This window comes from Gigantopelta aegis, chromosome 6 (genome assembly GCF_016097555.1).
Source record: "Gigantopelta aegis isolate Gae_Host chromosome 6, Gae_host_genome, whole genome shotgun sequence".
Lineage (NCBI taxonomy): Eukaryota > Metazoa > Mollusca > Gastropoda > Neomphalida > Peltospiridae > Gigantopelta > Gigantopelta aegis.
This window is the reverse complement of record NC_054704.1, coordinates 43,307,504-43,320,986: the sequence shown is the minus strand read 5'-3', so window position 1 is coordinate 43,320,986 and position 13,483 is coordinate 43,307,504. Positions and strand designations below refer to the sequence as shown.

Here is a 13,483-nt window from a genome sequence, read left to right as displayed (position 1 = left end):
AGTCGGATAAACTCGACTGTTATCGGCAGTTAACCGAATTTAACCGAATGAGTTGCCGTTGAACAAAACTATATACTGCACAACCAGTTAAGTATATAATATATTGATGTCTTCTAGAGTATAAGGACAAAATACAATAAATACTAATTGGAATTAGAAAACTACATACATTAATGTATTAACAGCACACGTGGATAGATCAACATTTTTCTTTTTACATAGATAAAGTATGTAGTATGAAATTCTGTTTTTAGAAATGAATATATGTGGGTAAAACAGGTTCCCCCATTTGATTGATTGATTGTTTGTTTGTTTGTTAATTTATTTTTGTTACTATTATTACATGTATTATCATCATTATCATTATCATCATCATCATCATCATCATCATCATTATTCAGATTACATCAAATCCACCAGGCATTCCCACCTTATGCTTTAATATTGCTTACAACTGCAATAAAGCCTATATGAACATATATGAATATGAATCTGTCTGAGGTAGCAATCACAATATGCTATGCATAAACACGTCAATATTAAAATGACAGACAACCTAAAAAAAAAAATTAATAATGTTTCACGTTTTTTTAATTAGGAGAAGGGATATCCACGATTCAATAGCAGTGGTGGATGTAAGGGTGGGAGCAGCCTCTCCCCCCCCCCCAAAAAAAAAAAGAAAAGAAAAAAAAGAAATAATAATAAAAAATGTTGCGACAGTTATATAGCTGAATATGTCTCCGGCTTCCTTTCCTCTCCAACAGAATACTTCTTTTTTTTCTTTAAAAAAATTAAGGTTTTAATCTCAATTCCTCTTCTTCTATTCTTTTGTATATGTTTGTTTATAATATACCAAACTTTTTTTTTTAAATGTCCTACATTGTTCCCTTCGCGTAATATATTCACTAGATTGTGTTAGTAATGACAATTCTTCGTTTAGAATGCATCATATAGTTTGACAGGTGCGTCTGACATCACGACAACCACGTGATCAAAACATGGAGACCTCCTTATGAATGAAATAGTAGTGAATTTGTAAGTTTGTGACAAATATTTTATCAAATGTAGTGCTAATAATTCATATGTGAATTTTGCGTTATTTAATATGTTGTATTGTTTTGCTTGCAGATGGCCGAATAGATTAGATTGGATAAAATACAGCATCTGTAGTTGATAATTGAAAATAGGACACGTTCCGAGTCGACGTTCATTTATTTGCAGACACCGAGACAGTATCTGATCTGTAACCCTCATTTTGCCGTGCAATAAGCAATCACAGAAACATTTCATCATGTCTGGTGGTGAAAATAGCAGTGATCTAGACACTATTCCATTGTCTAGCGACGGTGAACATGGTAATATTTTTGAATTATCTTTGTATGAGTTGTCTACTTATAATAATTTATGCCTGTTGAATATAGTCATAAATATCACAGTGTTGGCTATTTTTAAAGATATTAAGTGATAAACTAACAAATTTTGTGTATTTAAAAACTTATATCCATATTCAACAGACACATATTTCATGTCATCAAAACATAAATGGTTTAAATAATACACACAAATTCAAGAACATTTAAACAATGTTTTTGTGTTATCATAATAATGTTGTGGTTTTTTGTCATTGTTTGTTTGGTTAAATGTATGTAACGGATAAATAAATCTCCACTGAAGGGATTTATACCCTTAGTATGAGAATCCAACACTATACCAGCCGAACCAATAGGGAAATTTCAGCTAGTTATCAGTACTGCTAGTTGAATAACTTTATACCAACGCTACTACAGACACCCCACCCCCACCACCCCTCAAGTGAAACTATGTAGTAGAACTGTTACAGGTCCCAGTTGGGTTATAATTGTATTCTTGAGTTAAGAACACGCCCATTCCCTATGTCAGTTCCAAATAATTAATGTAAAAGATTAATAGAATCTATCACCATTGTGAGGTATCGATATGGCAATTCCAACCTGAGGGACAAAATGTTTTTTGTGAGGACCGAGATTTGGAATTGCCTTATCTTTACTTCACAACAGTGATTGATTCTTTTTCTTGCCCATTTAATTGCAGTAACACAAGTTTAAACATTAATTTTGTAAGCTACAGTTTGTTTGTTATAGAATGATTCGTAAACATTTCACCTACAGACTCATTTAATCATGCATGGAAAAATATAGTCCACCTTATGTAACAACATAAAAATGTAACAACTTACCAATAAATATAAAGTTGAAAATATTATTTTGTTTAAATATTTTTAAAACAATGAAACAATGTGAAATGGCAAACAAAAAATGCTTAAAACCATGAGTTATGACGTCAATCGATGTAAAGCATGAGTTATGATGTCATACATATGTAGAAGCCATCCAGCACCAGGGTGCTAGACCGATTTATCTAGCACCGTGCAAAGCTGGCTAATTCAGTCCAGTGTGCAAGAAAAATCAGTTTCCACTAAGGGATTTGAACCATGGACTCTGAGTATTTAAATCCAGTGCTTTACTATAGGGAAATTCCCACTAGCTAATGTCAGGAGTTGGTGTTTTTTACTAACACTACTACATAAAACTACTGGTATATATACTGGTTTTATACACATTTGTAATTTAGAATAGTTTAGACTGCAGTATATCAGGAATTATTAATTGAAAACAGAGTGTTTACAAACCAATATAAATGCATCTTCTATGGCAAAAAACCCCCAAAGTTATAAAAAAAAATTGTTCTTAGACCCGCTTTTCATTATTGTGCATGAGTTTATCAATACAGTACCATCACACAGCACCTTATCTGCACATGGGCATGAATTCTGCGCATTGTGGGGGGGGGGGGGGGAATGAATGATGTCATAATCTAAAGTATTTACTTTCAGTTTAATAATGTCGAATTTTGTATTGTATTCTGCTTGTGAAAACACAGACCTGGAAAAGCACATTTTCGCGCACATAAATGTAAATGATATATCACATGCATAATTGGTTTAATGGAAAAGGGGGCCTTGCATAAACATGTTGCTGGTGACTTGTTATACCTTAAACAGTTTTGGTGTTTAATTTTTTAGGGGAGAATCAACAGAACAATATTCACAATTCTGTGAAGGAAGAGAACACAAAAAATGAAGGTCTAAGCATAAATACTCAAATCTCAAGTAAGAATCTGATGTTTTTACACTGAATAAGTATTTATTATAATGAATGCAGTCAACAAGATTTTTATAAATAGTTATATTGATACTTGCCATATTTAATTTCTGTAGTTGTCAGTTATTTTATGTTTTATTAGATCAGCTTGGTTTTTTAAATTTGAATATTGCTACATAACCTCCACTCAATTTTCTGACTGATGTTTCAATGTCAAATCAAATAATTTGCTGTAATTTCACCCTTCCATAGCAAAACTACTTATTTATATGCTTTTAAATTATATGTGAAAAGGATGCAAAAGAAGCTATAATTCCTACAGAAAAAATATACACAGTTGTCTTCTTTTTTTTACTTGTTCTATAGGTCTGGATCCTGATATTAATCAAGATGAGTGGGAAGAAAAACAAAAACTTATCTCACAGGTTTTGGAACTGCAAAACACACTTGATGGTAAATTATTTATATAACACTCGATATATTTTAACCAATATTGTGGCTAGGTAAAGTATTTTTAGAGGAGTATCATTTTGATTTATTAATGTCTTTTTACTGAATGTTGAAGAAAGTTTTAAATTAATGTGTACAGGAATTTTAGCAGAGGGTGGGACAAAGACTTTGGTGGGTGAAGGGTGGGGTCGAGACATGCTCCCCTTAAAATATATTGAAAATAAATATTTGCTTGAGTTGGGGGTTCAACACCCGAAACCTCCCCCGAGCACATGCCTTTGTACAAACAATAATAGTGATTTCCCCAGACATTTGGCAAGGCATGGTAGACCAAACACTTTGGGCGCATTTTCACCATTTTTAGGGCACTTGTTTTTCATTAAAAATACACAAAAATTAATTGAAATAAACATTAATGTAATTTATGTGCTTGCTTTAATAAATGAATGGCAAAAGATATAAAAGGCATATTTTATTAATTAATAATACCTTTTTGGGTGTTTTATAAAGGCAATTTTAGAATTAATTACTGGAAAAGGCTTGTTTAATCTTGGGGCAGCATGGTGCTGATTAAGGCAAGATGGTGCTAGACTATTGAGGCGTGGTGCTGCACCATGCTAAAACAAGCTAGGGAAAACACTAAATATTTATTAGGTTTTCTTCATATACTAGATCTGTCTTCACGTGTGGACTGTGTGAAAGAAGAGAATCTGAAACTCAAGTCGGAGAATCAGGTACTGGGTCAGTATATTGAGAATCTCATGGCGGCTAGCAGCGTGTTCCAGTCAACATCACCAAAAGCAAAAAAGAAATAAGACACCAGGTAATACAATAATATTTGTAAGCTATTGATGACAATTTTCATAACACACTAGGTCTGTTATCTTGGTGACTCAAGCTCTGTAGTATATTTGTATTTCTAAACCGTAACTGTAAATTCTATACTGTTCAATTTGTTTTTGACAGGATACACAAGCAGAAAACAGGCTTGCTTTTCAACAGGAATGTGGGAATCTAATTCTCATTAAATTTTTCTAAAATGAATATCATGAGCATCCTATTAGGTTTCATTATTAAAGTAAATAAAAACTTGAAACTACAAAGAACTACCATTTTCATGTACAGTTTTAATCAAAAATGTCTTCTTGCATCAAACCAAACTGGGGGCGAGATGCAATCTAATTAAAATTAGCTCCACTATTACATGTGGATCTAAAGACAGCCAGTTGGAGCTCATGTCCACCAATTAAAACCTTACTTGCAGAATCCTGCCAGTGACTTAAAACTAACAACACTGCGTAGTCCCCAATGTCCAGGTAACATTTCGTCTGTAAATAATAATTTAAATATTGACCAATCACACTTCGCCTTTTATAAGGTTATTTGGGAGCATACAAATTCTAAAAATATCGGGCGAGTCTATTTTAGTGGCCGCAGTACAGCGAACCATACCAATACGTACGGCGTGGGTTATCAGTCTTCAATTTTACATTAAAAATTATTTATTTATTTATAAAATTAAAAAAAAAAAAATCAGTCTCAGTTTTACATTACAAATTATTTATTTTAAAAAATAAAACATGTTTTAAGGCATTCGTAATTCACACGAAACATGTCGTATACCCTCAGGATAATTCGGAATGTTTTCAAATTATTTTTAAATAACTGGCAGGATTCTGCAAGTAAGGTTTTGATTGGTGGACATGAGCTCCAACTGGCTGTCTTTAGATCCACATGTAATAGTGGAGCTAATTTTAATTAGATTGGGCGAGATGTAGCCCAGTGGTAAAGTGCTCACTTGATGCGCGGTTGGTTTGGAATCGATCCCCTTCAGTGGGCCCATTGGGCTATTTCTCGCTCCAGCCAGTGCACCACAACTGGTACATCAAAGGTCGTGGTATGTGCTATCCTGTCTATGGGATGGTGCATATAAAAGATCCCTTGCTGCCAATTGAAAAGAGTAGCCCATGAAGTGGCGATAGCGGGTTTTCTCCTTCAATATCTGTGTGGTTCTTAACCATATGTCCGACACCATATAACCATAAATAAAATGTGTTGAGTGTGTCATTAAATAAAACATTTCCTTCCTTCAAACCAAACTGAAATTATGAAAAAGAAAAAAAAAGAATTATCTGAGGATGGGACTGACTATAGTTTCAAACATAACAGGCATCGTCTTTGACAACCTTAGTTCTGCACCACAACTCTCATCCTCTTGTTAGTAAGACCTTGCACGTTTCAAGCTCAAATTAAATTAAAAAAATTTACTTGCAAGATGAAACATGTTTTGACAACACTGTCACATTTATCACCATTGGCAGGACTGGGTAGTATTAACTGAACTGTTAAAAGTTAGATGCATTTTAAACTTTGACCCATTGAGATGCTACTTGGTATTCTGTTATCCTTAGTGGGCCTGACTGGTATACTGAAGTTCTTGGTATACACTAGGAAATGTTTTATTTAACAACGCACTCAGCATGTTTTATTTTCGGTTATATGACGTCGGACATATGGTTAAGGACCACACAGATATTGAGAGAGGAAGCTGTCGCAACTTCATGGGCTAATCTTTTCGATTAGCAGCGAGGGATCTTTTATATGAACCATCCCACAGACAGGATAACACATAACACAGCCTTTAATATATCAGTCGTGGTACACTGGTTGGAGTGAGAAATATGGTATACACTAGGTCTCAAACTAAATAATTTGTTACCTACAGCAATTTTGATTTATTTTCCCTACTGGTAAGATACTCACCTATGGCACTTTTGAGCCAGCTTGACTACAGACTTTTTAAACCAGTCATTTATGCAATAAATAAATACAAAATTTATAACTAACAATTATCCTTTAAAACCACAGCAATAATTTATATCCAGTGGCAAAAACCTGTCATCATTAAGTCTGTGATCTGTAGCACTTCATTTCAAAGCTACAGCAATTGCCATCAAGTTTGAGCCCTAGTATTCACTATGTTATTTGTGGTGAAACTTGTACATAAAAGCTTCTGATCGATGTAAGAGCTGCCTACTCCCACACACTGGACAGGCAGCCTAGTTGTATGATCAAAACAATCTACTTAAACTTTTAACTAAATAGAAACACAAGGTGTTCAAATGTATCTACTGGGGGTTTTTCTTTTCTTTTTTTTAGGATTGCACCACTACATGTACAAAATGACAACTGGTAAAACAACTTTAGTGTATTGCAAAGCTTCTTCCAATGGCTAGAAGAATCCACGCGTATCATCAATTTCTTTTGGCAGAAATAACATGGAATCTTTTTTTTTAGTTACTTTGGTCGAGTCATTAATCCATTTTAATCTGTAAATAATGCTATTGTGAGACCAGAAAGACTACACACCCATGTGTTGGTTTAGTGAGGATATTATGTAAACGATTATGGAAGTCCATCAGGTTATGTGCAAAGCATTTTGTGCATGTCAGTTCGATTATAAACACCAGAGCTTTCTATAAAGCAGGATGGTGCGAATACTATTAAGCATTGTGTTTGCTTAATTTTGTGCAATACTTTTTATTTATACGTTATTATATACTCTAACAAATTTCAGAAGTTTTATTCATGCTGTGTACATTTTTAGTGGAGCTGTGATGGAAATTTTATGGTCTGTATACTGTATATAATATATCAAAGATTGTGCTAATTTCCTTCAAGGAAGAGTTGAGGATGAATAAATGTGATCTTTTTTGGTACAAAGTTTGTAGAAAAGCTAAATGTAAGTTCATAACCCAGATATGCACTATTTCATATCAAAACAAATGATACTTTACTGAAGATATAATAAGTCAGGTACTGCTTGTTTTCACTTTTAAAAAACAAAACCCTTTTTTCCTCCTTACAATTATAATTGCCCAATACTGCAGTGTCTTGCTTTCTTGCCATGTTATTTAATAGCTTATTTTAAATACTAGTATCCAGTCATAACCATGACATTGTATTGATGGGTTTCCATGTAATATGAAATACAAAATAAATTACAAAGTAAAATGGTTACTTTTCTAATATCAAATTTTGGTTCAGTAAAATCACGTTTGGTCCAGAAAGCTACAAATTCTTCCCAAATCAAATCTGGTCTACCAGTAGATCTAACAGCATTGCGTGGACTCCCATGTCCATGTGACATTTCATCTATAAATAACCATTTAAATATCAGCCAATTACACATCGTTTTTTATAGCGTTATTCGGGAGCATACAAATTCTAAAAATATCGGGCGAGACTATTTATGCAATAGGCAAACTTGTTGGTCTATTTCAACATTAAAAAAACGGGGAAAAAGTGCAGTAATAAACTCTGGATTGTACACTAGTATCAAAAGATTTTATGGCTATACTATTGCAGGGGTTTTTTTTCATCTTGAAAGAAATTTTATATTGAAATTAGTTTCCGGCATACTTCGTAATTCACTCGAATCATTTCGTATACCCTCGGCATAATCCCGAATGTTTTCAAATTCTTTTCAAATCACTGCCATGATTTTGAAAGTAAGGTTTTGATTGGTCGAATGAAAGGTCAACTGGACATGAGCTTCAACGGGCTGCTGTTAGATCCACATGTAATAGTGGAGGTAATTTTAATTAGATTGGCCCATATCAAATCCTGCTAGACCAAACACGATTGACTCGGAACTAATAAATATCAAATAATTGCCAGTCCAACAGAACAATGGGTAAACACATTTTTCTGGCCTGAGTTGATTTTGACCAACAAACAACGTTCAGGACTGCAGTATTTGAACCACAGAAATATAGAATTTTATATCATCAGCATGCTTATATAAAGCTTGTATAAAAACACATTTGGGGAGGGGGAATGAGTGAGCATGCTTAATTATGTCTTTACATTTTTAATAAATAACTTTTGGTGTGCTTTTAGGAAGGGGTGAGATTAGCAAAGTGAATATGGTAAATATTGATAGTAAATTGTGAATTGAGCCCCTTATACAGTCTGAATAATACACATTTTATTTAGTTCATACATATGTACAATGCATAATATGTGCTTACATTTTACACCTTTCTGAAGAAATCCATGTAATTTTATGTCTTATGTATACTCCATACGCTTATACTTTTCATTATCCATGTTTCAAAATAAACTGTTCTGTAAATGTTATTTAATAAATTATTAAAATACTACATTTCAGGTTCAGCTTTGGAAGCACACCTTTTATAGAACATTTTAGTGAAATTGACAACCTGTATGTCCAAGGCGTTCGATCCTAAAGAATATTATTTTCAAAATGTTCATATACTTCTGTATTCCGACAAATAATTTATTAAATCAATAGAATTATTCCTTTGCATCTCGTAAAACAGTTCACTTTCTAATACAGCATTCATGTAATATTTACTATTATTTGTTAGGAAAAAAAGTAAACATTTGATGTACATTTTTGCCAAGAGGACATTTTCTGTTTATTTTATTTCTGTACAATGTAATAAAGTGTTTTTATGCACTATGCTAAAACAAAAATAGCATTTGTAATTTGTTTCTCTTCGTAAGAGGGAGCGGGCACTGCACCCTCCCAAATAACCAATATATTGGTCCCCCATTGAAAATCAGATTAATATATTATTGGGTGTATACCACCAAATCAAATCCGATAGACAACCATAGTATCATGGTGGCTAAAACTTCTACCTGCAGCATATCAATCGACATATATACCACAGATATAAATACTACCACCCCTCACTCTTGAATTGGAAAAAAATTGGGGGTGAAGCTGCTCATTTCAGAGATGATGGGTAGCATCTATGACTACCCTAGTGTCACACAATTTTTTTTTTTACAGGTACCCTAGTATCTACTCTATAAATGTTTCAGACATAAGGCTACTTGACACAGTGGTACTAGATGAAATAAAATTGCATATATTTTTTTCCCAGATTAAACTAATTTTTTTACAAGCAACACACATTTATCATCAATCGCAGAACTTCTGGTATTAACTGCTCTATCAAAAGTTCGGTGAACCTCGCACTTTGACCCAGCTGGAAGTTAGTTGGTTAGTACTAGTTACCTATAGGCCCCTTCTGTTACTGGAGTCTTCAACACCTATGTTTAATTACTGATACATGGTCGGGTGCTAATTTGTGACAAAAATATTTATTTACAAATGATCTAAACACAAAATGTTACTCCGTGAGAACAAAAGGCAACACCAAACATTTTATCCATCGCAATGTTCATTTCAGAATTTTAACCTTTCAGTTAAAAAAGAAAATTTAAAAAAGAAAAAAAGAAGTTAAGTTTGTTTTATTTGTTGACATTGCTAGAGCATATTAAAGACATATTGTCACAGACCACTGACCTATTTAATGGTTTAACAAAGTATTATCTGAACAAAAATAATTTGATTTGTCCCTAAATGTACTTTATTCAACCATCTTCATAACCACCATACTCCATTTATTAATGATATTTTGTACAAATTATTGAATTATGGTAATGGTACATAATTCAAAAACTAAAATTGCCGAGAGGGTTGACATGGATTTCACTCCATCATGGTTTGGTTAAGGTGATGCGATAGCTAGATTTGGTTTCCAACAATTAATGTAAAAAAAATTATCCATTGTTAGAGAAATAAAGTCCTTAAATCTGTGACAGTATGCCTTTAATTAATCATTGACTATTGAATGTCAAACATTTGACATTTTGAGTGTACAGAAGGAAACCTGCAGTTTTTCATTAACAGCAAAGGATCTTTCATATGCATTTTCCCAGACATGACCACACAAACCAGTCTTCAATATACCAGTTTTAGAGCACTGGCCGGAATGGGGGGAAATCCCCAACTCATATGCATTTTAAAGTATACAGCCATTTACACTGGCAGTTTATATATACTAACTGAAAATGATTCAGTGAACATTTCAGCTAAGAGTTCTTCAGCTGAAACAAACTGTTGCTGACACTTGTTCATGGAAAAAACAATTCCGGTTTTCTGTTGTAAATAGTCTTTAATAGGTTTCAGCAAAAATGCATTTGATGTGCACATTCTTGTTTATATACTCCAAAAAGTTAGTTTTTTAGAAAAAAAAATTCTAATTTTCATTATTATTCATACATACCTAGTACTAGCACAACAACAATGCTATACGACCCAGAGTTATAACCTCCACTGCAGAATTATCTCCCCTTGCCGGATGTATAACCTACACCCGTGCATGGGTAGACCGTATATCCTCGTTATCGCTTCAAAGTCCGGAATGACTGAATCAAAAAAGACCTCCCTCGGGGCGGGTGGGAGGTAACGGTTGTTGTGCTAGTACTAGGTAAGTATGAATAATAATGAAAATTAGAAACAAATTTTCTAATGGTCTTATTCAACTTACCGTACTAGCACAACAACAATGCTATAACAGACGTGATATAACACCGTTAAACACTTAAACTCAATAATGGGGTGCAAATAAGGTCGCCACATACTTTCTCAAAAGTCATGAAATTGTTTCCATTAAAATGTTTGTGTATCATTTTAATACATAAAGTTATTAATATTTACAGTAGTAGGTCAACGGAAACCACTGAGATCGCAGCGCTATAGGCTATGAAACGTGATTTTGAAATGTTCGTGACTGTCGCCAGTTACACAACTTTAAATTCAACCAATTAAATTTTATAAAAATCGAATATAATTAAGAAGATTTCATTCATTGGTATATCACAATAGCGCTGGACTGTAAAATACAATACAAATCTATACCCTAAACGCATCTATTTGTTCTCCGTTAGACCAAGTATTGTTGTCACCAGTTTCTATGAAATGTTCGTTGTCTAAAGTTGATATTCTCATATATGACAGTAAAAATGACAAATTACTGCTTTAAGAACACCTTTCAATAGTTTCATTTATTAGTATTTTAATCAAAATGCCATAAATTCAGAAAAACACATTATTTTCTTTGTATTACATTGAAAGTTGTTTATTTCTAAAGAGTAGAAATAAGAACGAAATGTTCGTGACTAGCGGTGCTTCAAATATAAAATGTCTAGATAAACGGATTTTTCTTCAGTTATGCACATTATGACAGCGATGTTATGAAACAATATTTAAAAGTTTAAAGCACCATCCACATTGTACCTTAGATTACTTTTTCAACGAAATTGAAATGTTCGTTACGAAAATGTTTGTGACGTATTTTATAGAAAACTGCATAAAAATAGTAGCCAGAGAAATATTCAGAAAATTCGTTCATTGAAAAAATCTGTGATGGTATTAGTAATTCCAATGTGAGCTATGAATCATGGACACGTGTTGTAGAGCAAAGAGGAAAGAAAAAGATGGTAATGAAGGTAGTCCAATCACCAAAACAAAGGAAGACTTCATGACCTACCTAATTCACCAAACAAAGAAATTCACAGACATGTTTGTAGGATGAGAACCCAGTATGAACAAATTCGTTTGCTAAAGCAAAAACTCCCTGTTCACCATGCTGTAGTTCACATGGACTTTGCAGAGAACTATAATTGTAGGAGTGTGGAAGAAATCCAAGCTGCTTATTGGAATCAAACATCTGTAACACTCCATCCTACACGAAGACAAAAGAAGACCACGAAGTTCAACACCAAAGTTTTGTTCTGGTTTCTGATGACCTTAATCATAACTCCACAACGGTTGTTACCTTCATTAAGGAAATCACCAAGGATATCAAAGAATTAGATCCGGATGTAGAATGTATACATTATTGGACTGACACAAGACCAAAATGACTTGTAGATTGTACTATTTTTGGTAACATTCAGATAATTCGTTCAGTTTCGTATGATGTGTAAAGAATATTGCAGGTAAGGTATACGGTAACGGAGATTTCACATCTGTAACGGATATTTCTTTGTTAGAATATAGGGTTTTTAACAGAGTGAGAGCATAGATTTATGTTTCCAGATATTAGTAGTAGTATCAGGGCCTGTTGCGCCTCATGACCTACTTTCCGTGACCTTGATGACGTCACGGCCTTGTGCCGTGACCTCGTCCTACTTAGACTGGCCTTGACCTTGACGTCACGTGACCTCGTCCTACTGACCCGGCTCTGACCTACTTAGACTGGCCTACTGTGCCGTGTGCAATGTCCTACTGACCCGGCCCTGACCTACTGACCCGGCCCCTGACCTACTTAGGCTGGCACGAAGAGTATAAAAAGGCTAGATACGGTTTAATTGTCACGATTGTTATTCGAACACATCTACTACGTCATTGTTAGGAGATTCGTTTGAGATATTTTGTCATTGTTAGAAGAAAGAAGATTCATTTGGATCATTGTGAGAGATTTTGTCAGTGTTAGAAATCGACTGGATCAAGACTTGAAAATAGTAAGTTAATTTTCTTATTCTGATTTAGTTTGAAGAACTATGTGTTTGCAGTGGTGGACAAATATAACGTTTAACAAATGGTACTTTTTGAAAATCGTCCTTTCTTGAAAGTTTTCTGCCTTCTAAAAACGGAAGCAGTTGTTCTTGTATGCAACGTTATTCAAAGACTGACGTCATTCAAAAATGATAGACAGAAAATAAATACTCTCACCCCTGTTGAGTCGTTGTCTCTATTAAGTCGTGTTATTTGGGATTTCACTTTTTTTTAAAAGTAAAACCTACCGTTTGTTTACGTTCTAAGTCTGTAAGATGTGTGGACAGTCAAATAGCTAAGAAATTATTTGTTACTTTAAAAATTAGTTTTTTCTACATAGGAACCAAAATAGGTCAAAAACACATATCCTGTATGATAATTAAAACATTTGTAGTTTTTGTAATTTATAGCGAGCATGCCCAAAATATCTATCGAAGTGTCGTCTGCATGTTTATTTTTATGCATTAGTGAGTTGACATCATTAAAAAAAAATGTGAGGTCACACGTCAAT

At 33.7% G+C, this 13,483-nt stretch overlaps 1 protein-coding gene across 2 annotated transcripts; it reads left to right on the top strand.

Annotated features, from left to right (window-relative positions):
- Window positions 1-953: 953 nt before the first annotated feature.
- On the top strand, window positions 954-9,092 carry LOC121375122 (short coiled-coil protein B-like). Of its 2 annotated transcripts, none has more exons than XM_041502368.1 (6): window positions 954-1,035; window positions 1,129-1,355; window positions 3,062-3,148; window positions 3,507-3,593; window positions 4,263-4,413; window positions 8,764-9,092. In XM_041502368.1, exons 2-5 carry the CDS (start codon window positions 1,292-1,294, stop codon window positions 4,403-4,405), a joined length of 381 nt encoding a protein of 126 aa, XP_041358302.1. In that variant the 5' UTR covers window positions 954-1,035; window positions 1,129-1,291; the 3' UTR covers window positions 4,406-4,413; window positions 8,764-9,092. The 2 variants fall into 2 exon arrangements, with proteins under 2 accessions (XP_041358302.1, XP_041358301.1); XM_041502367.1 differs by lacking the exon at window positions 8,764-9,092 and adding an exon at window positions 6,750-7,913.
- Window positions 9,093-13,483: the final 4,391 nt, after the last annotated feature.

Excerpts from the sequence above, each read along its gene's own strand:
- LOC121375122 (XM_041502368.1), top strand. The coding sequence starts at position 1,292 with ATGTCTGGTGGTGAAAATAGCAGTGATCTAGACACTATTCCATTGTCT. Across the intron at positions 1,356-3,061 it reads GTCTAGCGACGGTGAACATG|GGGAGAATCAACAGAACAAT; the intron begins GTAATATTTTTG and ends TTAATTTTTTAG. Across the intron at positions 3,149-3,506 it reads CATAAATACTCAAATCTCAA|GTCTGGATCCTGATATTAAT; the intron begins GTAAGAATCTGA and ends CTTGTTCTATAG.